The 13,845-nt window shown below is 50.4% G+C and overlaps 1 protein-coding gene across 4 annotated transcripts in view; it reads right to left on the bottom strand.

The window, feature by feature from the left end:
• The window catches only part of LOC119397143 (uncharacterized), a 51,884-nt gene extending 51,306 nt beyond the window's left edge, over positions 1-578 (bottom strand). Inside the window, exons 1-2 of one of the 4 annotated variants that reach the window (XM_037664584.2) lie at positions 533-578; positions 5-133 (exon numbers count right to left, since the gene is read on the bottom strand). In XM_037664584.2, coding sequence (XP_037520512.1) covers positions 5-118 — 114 coding nt within the window. In that variant the 5' untranslated portion in view covers positions 119-133; positions 533-578. Of the gene's footprint in view, positions 1-4; positions 252-532 lie in introns of those variants that run through there. The other 3 variants (XR_007416333.1, XM_037664587.2, XM_049416239.1) reach the window with 3 other exon arrangements.
• Positions 579-13,845: the final 13,267 nt, after the last annotated feature.

Raw genomic sequence — 13,845 nt, 5'->3', positions numbered from 1 at the left:
TTACTCTTTGCAGCAAGTGGTCCAACACGTTCACTATCAGGTCTTTTTCATCGTGAAGCTTTTTAAGGCGCCTCTGTAGCTCGTCTTGGCCGATGGCATACGCCCGCGGCCCCGACATTCTCGGCAACAAGCTCTGAAAGGGAACGGTTGAAGAGTGACAGCACCTAAACTGATGATATTACGGCACACAGCTTGGTTATTTTCGCGCCCTTACGATAGACGCGTAGCTAGACGCGAACCACAAAATAAATCAGTACAGAGCTAGAGCTTTGTAAACGTTTTCCAGTCGGAACGGGTAACAGCGGAATAGATGACTCGGGAAGCGGCGTTTACAAAGCTGCATGACTAGAAACAAACAGCATGATTCACAACTCTGCACTCAAGCTAAATGAGTGCTAACGTGCCGGCAGTGCCGGTTACATGCGCTCTTATTTAGACCCCGAAGCAAACGCGTAATAGCCACAAGAGTCAAGAAACAGAAATCGAACACTATTTCAAGCTGACTGTGAATACAAAGACAAAGTTTACGCACCGCGGCAACACACACGGCGATAACACGTGAAACGCAGACCGCGGGCGACGAGCGATAGCAAAGCTGGTCACGTGGCTTTCAATACCAGATATCGAAACCGAAACCACTACGTTGGAGCTGAAACAAATGTTCACTACCGAAGAAAACCAATATTAACATCAAGTTCAAGGTTCCAATTTGTGAGCGTTTTGCTGTTAAGAAAGCAACAGAGATACTTGTGGCAGAGATATCAGCAGATGTACGGTCCCGTCGTCACCATTCTACCCTGACCTTACCGAAGACCGCAACTGTTCCGTTTAAAATTGTTTCAGTCGTATTTACTTCTGTAGTCCAGTTCAGATGCAACAACTAAAAGCACTGGTGATACAGACACGAATACGTTATATATCACGACGGAACGCCCAAGGCTAAAATCCGGAAATGCAGTCAACGCAGTTCCACAGAACACATGGTTCGATTACGACTGATTACGACGTAGAACGAACGCCATCATGTGATGCGTGAGTGCATTTGCCGAAAAGCGCACCTAACATCGTAGGGGTGTTCTCGAAGCTGCTTGCGTAAATGCGTACCTCATTATCCGGCGTTTGGTCGTTCGCCACGCATTAGACAGACATTAGCGTGATCGTGAGAAGACGGCAATTGAGGATGGCACTTACACAAGAGAACACGAACGGGCTCATTCGTAGAACTACAACAGCAACCAATTATGCCGGTACGCGTATACGCACCTGGAGACGATCCCTGTGTTCGTCGGAACGTGGATCTAGTGATGGCCGCATGCGATTCATCGAGATAATCAAGTGACGGCGAGGAACGAAGACGAACACGCCTGTCGACGCGGCTCTGACTACCCTTTTGATGTATCGTTCGTTTAGGCGAAGCCCCGCAATTAAAGACAGTGTGGAAGACGACGATGACGATGCTCCTGGGATGATTGGCACTGTAGGTCGTGATTGGCACATACCCACTCGGGCAATATCGGCCAAGAATCGGGCGGATCATGTGGTCTTAATTTTTTTTTTTATATGCTGCTAGAGGTTACGGTGTCAATTAGCAAGAAGAGTTATTCTTAATGAATCCCAATTTTAGTGTCAGCGGTTATGCATACGGCACGCGCGAATTAGTGATGATGATGCGGGGATGGAGAAAGAACGTCCTTTTGAGAACAAAGGTTGCTGCAGTGGTGGCGAAGTGGTAGAACGCGACTGACTCCACTGCGGGAGGTAGTGGGTGCGATTCCCATTGCCGCCGGGCACCCATCCCTAGTAGCACGCAATGTTGCCACAACGTTGAAGCAATTTTCTCGATGTGGCGGCAACGTTGTGTCAACATTTGGTGCTACTAGGGATAGCTCTTTCTGATGGGGACCCCGAAACGGCGCTCGGTGGTCTGGCCGGTTATTATCTCGAGAAGGTGATCTATTTGCCTCTATTTGCCGCTCTGTGACGTACCCTCCGCTCCGTTCTCACGACGCGCTGAACCGTGTTCCCTCATGGGTTGCAGAAACCACTACAACTTCTTTTTGAGCAAGTTGGTTCATCATGAAATAAGGACGTACCAGCGCGAACAGACACCCACAAGAGAGCCGACACGTCTCTCTTGTGGGTGTCTGTTCGCGCTGGTACTTCCTTATTTCAAACCACTATGCACAAAACACGTAATCTAAAGCACTATAAAACCACTAGAAACTAGATGTGTCAATTAAGTGTGTTTTCCTTACACTCTATGCCTGCAAGCCACCAGCCCCAATGCCAATGACCCTCGGTGGTCTAGTGGCTATGGTGCTCAACTGCTGACCCGAAGGTCGCAAGGTCTTATTCCGGCCACGGCGGCCGCATTTTCGATGGAGGCGAAAATGCTTGAGGCCCGTGTACAATTGGATTTAGGTGCACGTTAAAGAACCCCAGATCGTCGAAATTTCTGGAGCCCTATCCGCCTCGTGCGCTGCTGCTTTCAGTGGTACTGGTGGCGCCACCAACGGCGGACGGTGGCGATAGGTGGATCTGCGCGGCTCAGAGAAGCCGTGGGTAAAGCGCCTGTTACTCTCCGTTTTTCTATTCATGTTTCATTCTGGTTTGATATTTGTACTGCCGACGCTGCTCCACTAGACAACCATGCCGTCTGTTACGTCCATTGTTCTATATTATTTGTTTTAAAATGACAGGCCCGTTTTTTAATGCGTGCGCGCGATGCACTGCGTACGTTTCTTACGTGCATGTGTCCAAGTTGTTTGCGTGATCTGTTAACACAGATGAAATAAAAATTGTTGCAGTACAAAACAGCATTCTTGTTTTATTGAACACCCCAAACAGTACAACAATGACTATTACGGCTGTATGCCTGCTTAAGAAACGCACAAAAGACACGCGATTTTATCTTCGCCCAACACTCGTAGCACTCAACTAGGCCAAGAAAACCAAAATCTAACTTGCTGAACGTTTTAACAGCCGTCACACAGCTGCATAATAATGCGTGAAAGTACTGTAGCAAATGACCAACAAACATTCACACAGCGTTTTTTTTTTGTTCACAGACCGTATTAACATATGAGAAAGTTCTAACTGCATTGCAATCACATAATTCGGAATATCTAATCACTTTCACCATTGAAGCCACAATCCTCTAACACATGCGCTTTAAATTGAGCATGGTATTACTCAGACTTATACAGGAAATGCGCACCCGTGGCATTACTCAGATTTATATAGGAAATGCGCACGCGTGCAATGTCTCGTATGCTAGATTCTCCTTTGGTACGTGCAGCTCAAAATAAAATGCGATTCTAGAAGTAATGTTCGTGGAGTAGCGAGCATATAGCAGAACAACTACTTACAGCTTCACTTACCTTTGCCAAAACGGTATTCCAATTGCAATTCATATTAACCGACGCAACAACGATAACAACACGCCTGTTGCACACAGGCGTACCAGGTTGACGCTCGAGGCCAAGCGCGGTATTTTAAGTGTAGCACAATCGTGCGCGTACAGTACGCTAGAATATTCTGGCACAATGTCGTCAAGCTTGCAGTCACTTCAGCGGTTCCCACGATGTAGCACCAGTTGACGTCCTCGCGTCATCAAACTGCTACGACGCCGAGAACTACACACACAGCTGACTTGGAAAAACGCGGTCTTGCAGGAGGCCATCTTGTCCCGCAACCAACGGACAAAAGTGCACAACTGAGGCGTCTGAAACATTGCCGTTGATGAGATGGCAGCTGAACGAAATCAGGGCTCGTCGTCCGACGTGTGGCCACCGCCTTAACACAATATTAACGTTGCAACGTTCAAGGAAGACGCGACGAGCCCAGCCGGTCTTGTCGGGTACGCTACAGCACAGTGCACAGCGCGCGCTCTCACGGCCACCGAAAGAAATAAAAGAAAGTGGAGAGAGGAGTTAGCTTGGAGCATGGCCAGTCGGTGGAAGCAAGAGGACGTGTTGCGTCGTCGGTGTGGCGTATTGTCGAGAGATGGCGCTAGTTTGTTTTTGCGCAACGAAATCGCAAACTTGATTCAAAATGCATGGGATCCTATGGGGGGTTGGGAGAGGGCACATCTTCCTTTCTCCTCGCTAGTCACCAGGGGAGCCGAGCGGTGGCGCCACCATACCGATGCACGAGGCGGATACCACGGCGTCCCTCATAATCATATCGCGGTTTTGGGACGTTCAACCCCAACGATTATATATCAATACCAAATGCTATATATCAGTCTGCTGTTAAGTCCATTACAAGACCAATTCCGGCAATGCTCAAAGGCGGCTAGGTGTTCCGTACGTAGCGGCAGAACACAGCAGACGTCTCGCACTGCGAAGGCACGCGTTCTGCTGTGCCGTTCAGTGAAAGCCTCAAATGCCTCATGAATAGAGTCATGTGGCGAAAACCCAGTACCAAAAGCGCATGAAAAAAAAAAAAAAAAAAACTAACCGCGTGTAGGCGCATGAGCAGCGCGCTCACTTCAGCTTTGCGGTGTTCGCGTGAATAAAACAAAAAACTAATTAAAAGGCGCATTTCACGTGACTCGGCCTAAGGCCACATGATTAGATGCGCGTTTACAAAAATGCCGGCGTTCGTGTGGCTTTCACTTCGTCTTTACGAAAGCGTAAAACCGAGGCGATAAAGAAGACGACCCCCTAGCACACCATACGTGATGGAAACTTCCACGAAACGACGCGCCAAGGAGGTTAAAAAAAAAAAATGCTGGAGTGGAAGCCCTCGCATGCCTTACCAGTTAAAGTGAAGCCAGGGCTTGCCCACCCTTTATCTCGGAAACATGCTTTTTTTGGGTGGTGACCACTAAGCGATAAAGTTGTGCCGCTCTGCTAATGTATGTGCTAGGTTAATCCTAAAATAAGAGGTAGTCGTTCCCATCGAAGGTAACAGATCGAGATTAGAATTGATGACTTGATCTCCAATGAAATTTGCCAAGACTTTGTTTCTTGAGGAGACCAGTAAAACAAAGACACACATTGAGCAGTGTCTGTGCGGAAAAATTTGCCACATTAAACTTCTAAGGCACGTAGAAGATCGCTCCATTTTCTTCGCCGAACGCAAACATTTTATCCCGCCCCTACTAGGATGGTGGCCACAGCCACCATCTTAGGGTGGGTACGGCTTCGCTCTTGAGGCGTAATTTCCTCTCCAGCAATGCTTTAAACCTACTATATGTGCTACATTTAGGCAGGTATGCTACATTAGTACATTTTGTTCTTTTATCTAATTTATCGATTTTGGCCTGCGATACTTAGGTGGTGCAGGCAGGGCATAGTTTTTTAAATTTATATTTCATTTATTTTCGCCCAACTCCACTTTAAAGTAAAGTAATTTAGGTCACTGTATTCTACCTAAAGTAGCATATACCAGGCCAGTTGCCAAGGTGGGGGGGGGGGGGGGGAGGCCCTAGACCCCCCTCCCCGCAATTCTGATGTAGAGGGGTGTTTTACCGAAAATAAATGAAAATAGGTGTTTTTCTAGAATAATCAAGGCCTACAGCAAGTGCCCCCCCCCCCGAAAAAAATTCCTGGCTAAGGGCGGCCTGGAGTCGGTTACAATATAGTCGGTTACAACCTAAGAATAAATACAAGCTCCACCAACATCAACACTTCTTGCGCAAAATTTCTTAGACAACGGACGAAACAGACACGGACGGGCGCACGGACGAGGGCTGTTTCGTCCGTTGTCTAAGAAATTTGATATTGATCGTGGGGTACCAACTAGCTCGAACCCACACCTCGTTAAACTCCACCAACAGCCGTCACCGTCCCAGATAGAGAAAATTTGCGTAGGCGCTCCATCGGAGTCTACCCAATCACATTTTGCTCATTTCAGTGGCGACAAGCAGTTTTCGCGTGTTTCAGAGTGTGTTCCCATACACACATGTTCATGTCGCTAGTTTGTAGCCGAAAACTTGAACGTCCTGGCAAATTTCATCAGAGATTCTGAAATCACTTCTCAGCCAAATGCCATATTTTCACTATAGGACGACGAACCCTTGGTTTTCGATATGCGTGGCATTTACATCATAGAAGGAGTACTTACGATTCTAAAGGAAACCAGCTTGATTGACAAGCGCACCACGGTTCTGTAGGCAGAACATGTATTTATTCTTAGGTTGTAACCGACTATAGGAGAGTATATAAAGAATCGCGGCGTTCACGTGAATCGGCTTACTGACGTCTAGGGGAGCGAAAGCCACGCAAAAGCGAGCGAAAGCGTGAGTGGGCATATACATGATGACAGTAAAAGCAAATTTAATGCATACGTTAAGCACCAGAAGTTAAAATTACTGAAAGTGACAGTTAATTATATAGTGAGAGTTAATTGGTGAACTTTGGATATCGACGTAAAGTGCGCGGCAAAATAGGCACACCGCTTGGTTTTCGCCTTAGATCTTGCCGTTGTCAGATGGGAAGACGAGTTGGCGCCCGAAGGCACCTCGTCCCAGAGCACATGCTCGGTACCCTTCAGCACTCATTACGTGGGCCCCGGTAAGTCCCCCAACCCTGACACAGGGCGGGAGTTTCTGGTTCGGGCAAACGGTCCTAAATACCGCGGACCAGGGGCGTAGCCAAGGGGGGGGTTGGGGGGGTTCAAACCCCCCCCCCCCCGAAATTTTTCGATTTTGCTTGCGTATATAGGCACGCACACATACAAACGCACGCACGAACATACATAAAGTATGGTTGAACCCCCCCCCGAAAAAAATTTCTGGCTACGCCCCTGCCGCGGACAACCACCGCTCGGCGCAAAGCGCTTAGCAGACGCGCATGTATATTCTCAAACAAGCCTTGACTTATCGCTGATAAGCAGTGACTTGTTCTGCAGACGGCGATCTCATCGACTTTCTCAAGTCAAGGGACGTTCTAGAATACGGCAGTCCCCAAACAAGGGGGCTGCCGTCTCACGCAAAAGCGACCCTGTATCCGGGTGTTCTCGTTTCTTGCCGACAACGGGAGCGTTGTCGGCAAGAAACGAGAACACCCGGGCAACAAGTCAAAAGTTGTGGATATACGGTCTCTGGGCTCCGTTTACACAGGCGCCACGAAAACACCGAGTGAAAAGGCCGTCTTTTTGTCCCACAACAAGATCGAATCACCATCTATAATATAGCTTAATTGCTTGCGTTTCCTTTCTTGAAAACTCGGCGTTCGCAGCTTTTCTATCAAGAATGCTATGTCACGCTGATCTGATAACGCACATGCCGCTCGTGACCAGGACATGCCGGTCGCGCAGCGATAATGCAAGGAAAGGCACGCAAGATAGATGACGGTTATCGTTGTGGGGCAAAAAGACACTCTTTTTATTCGTTCGTTTCTTTAGAGTGCACCGTCCGGCGCAGCGCGTATGTATAAGACTTGCAACGAGGTTCAAAACAGGTTCATTCCAACTCCGCAAGCTTTCAGGCCTGTGTCGCGTCGTGGCCGCATAATACAGCGGAGCTTTCAAAGCCGAGCTCAAACGGGCGCAGTATCGTCCGCAGCCTAGTGAACACTCTAAGCCAAAATCGAGTATTTTGGGAGTGTTTCTGCCACACAACAACAATCGTCATCCACCTCGCGTGCTTTCCTCGCGTTATCACCGCGGTCGCGGCACTTTCCGGTCACGAACGGCACGCGCGTTATCAGCGTGACATAGCATTCTTGACAGGAAAGTGGCGAGAGCTGGGTTTTCAAGAAAGGAAACGCGAGCAAGCCAGATGACGATTATTGTTGTGTGGCAGAAATACTCCCCAAATACTCGATTTTGGCTTAGAGTGAAGGAGGGAAGAGAGTGAAGCATAGCATAACTATGCATAGTATAGTTATGGTAGTATAGTATAGGAGGTGAGAAAGGGAAGTGATGGTGAGGAGTGATGTGAAGGTGAGGAGGTTGGAAAGGAGGAGGGGGAGAGGGTAAAGCGCAGCATAGCAAGCGGTGGAAAGGGAAGTGAGTGTGAGAAGGAGTAATGTGAGGGTGGGGAGAAGGGGAGAGGGTGATATCATAGCGTAGATGTGTATATAGTGTAGCAAGGCGCAGGGAAGGGAAGTGAGGGTGAGAAGTGATGTCATGGTGAGGAGGGAATGAGGAGGAGAGAGGGTAGAGCATAGCATAGCCATCTATCGTATAGCATGGGAAAGAGAAGGGGATGAGGGGGGCGCTCCCCCAATCATTTTAGGGGGGGGGGGGGCGCCAACTCTGCCCCATACCTTTCCTCAGTTGGACGTTTCACGTCATTTTTTATGCGCAGGGCTATGGCTACGTATGTTTTCTTAGGATAATGGCGACCAAGGACCCCTGATGTTGCATTCAAAGATCTGTTTACTTCCCACCTTCATCCCGGAAAGCCATTGGCCAATGGCAGAAGCACGTCATCGCTGTATATTCTTTTTTGCATACATTGTTGTGATGTTTTTTTTTATTCGATCTCGACAAATGGAGGTGGGGGCGGCGCTGCGATGAATACTAGCACCCCGCCCCCCCACTCCCCCAATCGAGAATTCTGCGCACGCCTATGACTGTTCGTCTAGGACGAGTCACTGTGATGGCGCTGTCATGACAGTACTCGATGAGTCGCTGTTGGGCACGGGCTTGATTTGCAGCAGGAAAGTGCAGGCCTCATTGCGGGATTGTGGGACCCTGTAGCGATGCGAATGATCGCGTAATTTGGCAGCCAATGTGAACTCCGTGTTAGAGTCGAGGCGGCAACCTTTCGCGATGCGTCAGGGTTGCACTAAAGTAAGAAATTGTAAACGATGACAATGGCGAACGGCGAGCACCGAAATGCAACCTATATATATACAGGCCACCGTTACACACGCTTTGCCTGACTTTTCCGCTCTGCAGCAGAGAATGCTATACGACAGGGGTCTCCAACTCACCTCAGCTAGCGGACCGCAGCTACGAAGCTCGGTCTCCCGCAAGTGCCGGGACAGCGAAGAAGCTTGGAGCAGGGAAGGGGAAGGAGTTCCGCGGTTATGGGCACATGGTGACCGCATCGGGTGCCTTACGAAAAAAAGATGCTTGTGACCAGTCAGAATTGCGGATTGCATCGAACACAGTGATTTATTTCCCCATTATTTCATTGGCTTTAGGCCGGGCCTCTCTACCTGCTATGAAAATCATTAGGACTCAAATTTTAGATAATCGCGATACTAGGGATACCAGGACGATCCTGGGCTTGGATTTAAGGAAAGCGTTTGATAATGTCCGTCATGATTTTATTTTGAATGCAACCTCTAGTCTCAACCTAGGTTTCTCGTTTCATGCACTTGTCAGATCCTCCCTGAGCGGTCGGAGAGCCATCCTTAAAGTTGGGGATCTGGCATCGGACGTGAAAGTTCTGGGCGATAGAGGCGCCCCGCAGGGCTCTGTTATTTCATCCCTACTTTTTAACATTGCCATGGCTGGTCTCTCGAGGCACCTTAGTGGAATTCCGGATGTTGGTCCCACATTTTATGCGGATGATATCACCATTTCGTGTACAGGAGGTAGCGATGGCGCTGTAGAGGCTGCCCTGCAGGAGGCGATCGACACTACGGAGCGTTTTCTGGAGGGCACAGGCCTTTCCTGCTACCCAGAAAAATCTGAACATCTGCTGTATAACCCGGTCAGGAAGGGCCCCCGACTGAGAGGCTGGGTGCCGCCTCCACCTACGTACCACAAGAGTGGAAGATTGGAGGGAATAGAGTACAAAAGAAAACAGGAAGGCCACGCACACACAGCGCTGACTTACATGGAGGACCTCTGGGTCAATCTGGAGAATTGGTAAATAGGGATCAACCATCTACTTACAATGAAATTACTCAACATTTCGCTATGGGGAGGAGTGATTTTTCCTCCGCCAGATAGGAAGTTAAACAGGACGCAGGCGCTGACATTGAGATTGCATCAAACGGAAACTTATCATAACCCGGTCTTTCTCCATAAGCTTTAACCTGATGTTTACTTAACTAACTCATGTACCAAATGTTGTGGTGTAGCCACCTTACACCACATGCTCTGGGAGGGCCCTTCGGTACGTGGCACTGATACAGCATCGGCCAGCAAGTGGGGCTCCGATCTGAGGAGTCCGGACATACAGTCACGACTTTGGGCTGTCCAGATGGCCCAAGATGCGGTGGTGGCCGGGTCTCAGCCTGACTGTCCCGTGGGAGCGGCCCGCCGTCTGCAACGGCGCACGCCTCCGGACATTTATTGATAAAGTTTTTCCAAACCAAACCAGGCACGCTTGTGCAGCTCACGAACACGCTTATATAAAAAAAAGGATTCTTTCCCTATCGTGAAAATGGGGGCAAGCGAAGCTTGGCGTGTGCGTGCCTGACCTACCATCTTTCTCATCTCACAGTCGGCCTTGAACTGGCGAGAAACGGCGCGCACGGATCGATTGAACACGCCATCACTTCCTTCCGGAGGCAAAGGGAGTGATCTTCCTCCTACTTTGCCTCCTTCAGCGCGCCAGCTGCGAGGAGGGGGCCTGCCAAGTGTCGGCGCCGGCTCGCAGCCCATCCGTCCCTTTTGGTATTTGCCGCCCGTGTGTTCCCTTTTCAATTTTTTGTAGACCAGTGGTGAATAGTGAGACAAGTAGCCCCGCCACGGTGGTCTAATGGTTATGGCGCTCGACTGCTGACACGAAGGTCGCGGGATCGAATCCCGGCCGCGGCGGCTGCATTTTCGAGGGGAGGCGAAAATGTTTGAGGCCGATGTACTTAGACTTAGGTGCACGTTAGAGAACACATGCACGCTAGGAGATTTTTTGCGAACACCCATAACACCGACGCCGACACGAGTCCGGCAATACAAGCATCGCTTGAAAAATATATCGGACGAAGACCGTCACGTGCGGGCCAGGCCGCCAGCGAAAGGCCCGCGGGCCGCGTCTTTTGGGACCCCTGCTTTAGGACGTCGATTGCGTTTGTAACATGTGTACTGGAAATAATGGGTAGTGGGGATCTGGCTTGGAAGGAGAAGACGACGACGAGATTATTCATAAAAGCTACGTTTCGGTGTTGTCCCGATTGTCATCTCTCGCTGCTCGGCTCTACCATCTGAGGGCTTGGTCACCCAGAACGCCTCGTGACATTTGGTGGAGCTGCGGGGTACTTCCAGACCTGGAACTCCGAAACCGGACGATCCCTTCCGTGCCAACCATGCCTGACGATGCTGGGCAGAGCAATATTCCCCAGGCGTCACCTGCAGTCGTCTGTTCAGGTACGCCACGCCAACGAGACCCTCCCATCTTCAGTGGAGCTGAAGATCAAGACGTGGACTATTGGTTGTCATTGTACGACAAAGTCAGCGTCTCTAATAAATGAAATGACGCGGATAAACTGAGCTTCGTCAGCTTCTACCTCTCCGGAGTCGCCAACGTTTGGTTCCACAACCATGAATCAGAGTTTCCCACCTGGCCAGCATTCAAAGCTAGATTTCAAGAAGTATTCGGTCGCCCCGCCGTCCGCAAGCTTCGGGCTGAGCAACAGCTGCGCAGTCGTGCTCAACAAAAAGGTGAAAACTTCACCAGCTACATAGAAGATGTAGTTGACATTTGCCGGCGCATTAACCCGTCCATGACCGAAGACGAGAAGATAAGGAATATCCTGAAAGGCATAGAGGACGACGCCTTCCAAATGCTCTTGGCGAAAAACCCACAGACGGTCAACGAAGTGATTACTCTATGCCAGAGCTACGAAGAACTGCGCAAACAACGGCTTTCCACACGACGAGCTCTAATACCAGACGGCACGCTTTCGGCTTTAACAAACAGTTCATGTGCTGTTGCTTCCGACTCGTCGTTCCTCGACCAGGTCAAGCAATTTGTTCGGGAAGAAGTCGCGCGCCAGCTGTCTCTTCTGCCAGCCGCCCAAGCGTCTGAATCGCTCCTGACTCCCGAGATCCGTCAGGTCATACACGAACAAGTCGCAGGCATCGTACCACTTGCTCATCAGCCGGCTCCAGTGACAGCTCCGCTTACGTACGCTGCAGCCGCCGCCAAGCCGAGGCCGCCGTCTGCGGCTGTGCAATACGCACCTATGGCCACCTTCTCTTCACCTTTACCCGCGACCGCAAACTATACGCCGACAAGAAACTACGGTCCACCACCGCAGCCCCTTCACCCGGCTCGGCAATACCTCGCTGAATCGGCGGCCCCTGTTTTCAATCCGTGGCGCACCCAAGATAACCGGCCATCTGTTTCTCATGCGGATGTGCTGGCCATGTAGCACGATTTTGCCGCCGCCATGCTTGGTATTCCGACTCTGCACGACCACAAAGCAATAGTCCGGACTACACTTACCGTTCGGCTCCTGCCGGTCCACACTTCGACGCCGCGCCTTCTTGCCGAGGCTACAGTACTCGTCGGTCTCCATCCCCTCGTCGACGTTCTCTGTCTCCCCTCATCCGCCGACCTGAAGCTGTCCACGAGGAAAACTGAATGACGCAGTTCCGGAGGCAAGAACTGCGATATCAGCGAACTGCGCAAGTCCTCATTTATTCCCGACCAATGTAATTGTCGTTTTTGCCGAAGGTATTGCCGTTCATGCGCTTGTCGATACGGGAGCAGCGGTGTCAGTTATTTCTGACCAGCTTCGTCTTAAGCTCAAAAAAGTCACGACGCCGTTTTCTGCGATTTCGCTACGTACAGCAAGCGCCGAGCCGATTGACCCATTGGGAGCGTGCACCGTCCGGGTTTCTATAGACGATGCCCTCTACCACATCGAGTTTGTCGTTCTGCCTCGCTGCTCTCATGCCATGATTTTAGGCTGGAACTTCCTGTCATCTCATGATGCCGTTATCGATTGCGCCCGTGCTGAACTTTCGCTGTCTCCATTCGGCGGCAACATTTTCGAAGATTCCTCCGGCGCCTCTTGTCGAGTGTTAGTCGCTAGCGACACCGACGTTCCTCCTTTCTCTTCCGCCCTTGTACCCGTATCCTGCGCTGCATTTTCGGACTCCACAGTTCTTTTCACACCGTCGAAGCTTGCTACTCACCGTCATCCTTTCTTGCTCCCTTTTGCCCTTCTTACCGTTCGACAGGGTGTCAGCGCTCTTTATGTTGTGAACATGTTTTCTGGTCCTGCTACCTTGCACCACGCTGAGTGTCTCGGTCATGTTGACGAACTTGACCAAAGCTTTGTTTATACTGTGCCTGACAACCCGGTTTCTGTCGAGGTTGACGCCGTCGGCGTTGACGCTACTCCTGCGGAGCCGTCTCGTGAAGTCACTTTTTCTCGGTGCATTGTCCCCAACCTCACTACGAGTCAGCACGCCCAGATTGTGGCCCTCCTTAACCGCTTTCGGACATCATTCGACCTACAACAAGCTCGTTTAGGCCGCACTTCCACAGTTGTCCACCACATCGACACCGGAGACCATGCGCCATTGCGCCAACGGCCGTATCGTGTGTCCGCAACGGAGCGCCGCGTCATCGACGAGCACGTAGGCGACATGCTCAAACGCGGCGTCATACAACCTTCGAACAGTCCCTGGGCCTCTCCTGTAGTGCTGATCAGGAAGAAGGATGGCACCATTCGGTTTTGTGTAGACTACCGTCGACTCAACAAGATAACCCGTAAGGATGTTTATCCTTTACCACGTATTGACGACGCGCTAGACTGCCTCCAAGGCTCCGAATTCTTCTCGTCCATCGACTTACGGTCCGGATACTGGCAGGTCCCGGTGGCTGAGACAGAGCGCCCGAAGACTGCGTTCGTCACCCCTGACGGTCTATATGAGTTTACCGTCATGCCCTTCGGTCTGTGCAATGCGCCTGCAACGTTTGAAAGAATGATGGATAACATTCTACGCGGACTCAAGTGGTAGGTCTGCCTTTGTTATCTC

The sequence above is a fragment of the Rhipicephalus sanguineus genome, chromosome 1 (genome assembly GCF_013339695.2).
Source record: "Rhipicephalus sanguineus isolate Rsan-2018 chromosome 1, BIME_Rsan_1.4, whole genome shotgun sequence".
NCBI classification, from domain to species: domain Eukaryota; kingdom Metazoa; phylum Arthropoda; class Arachnida; order Ixodida; family Ixodidae; genus Rhipicephalus; species Rhipicephalus sanguineus.
This window is presented reverse-complemented; position numbering and strand designations above follow the sequence as displayed.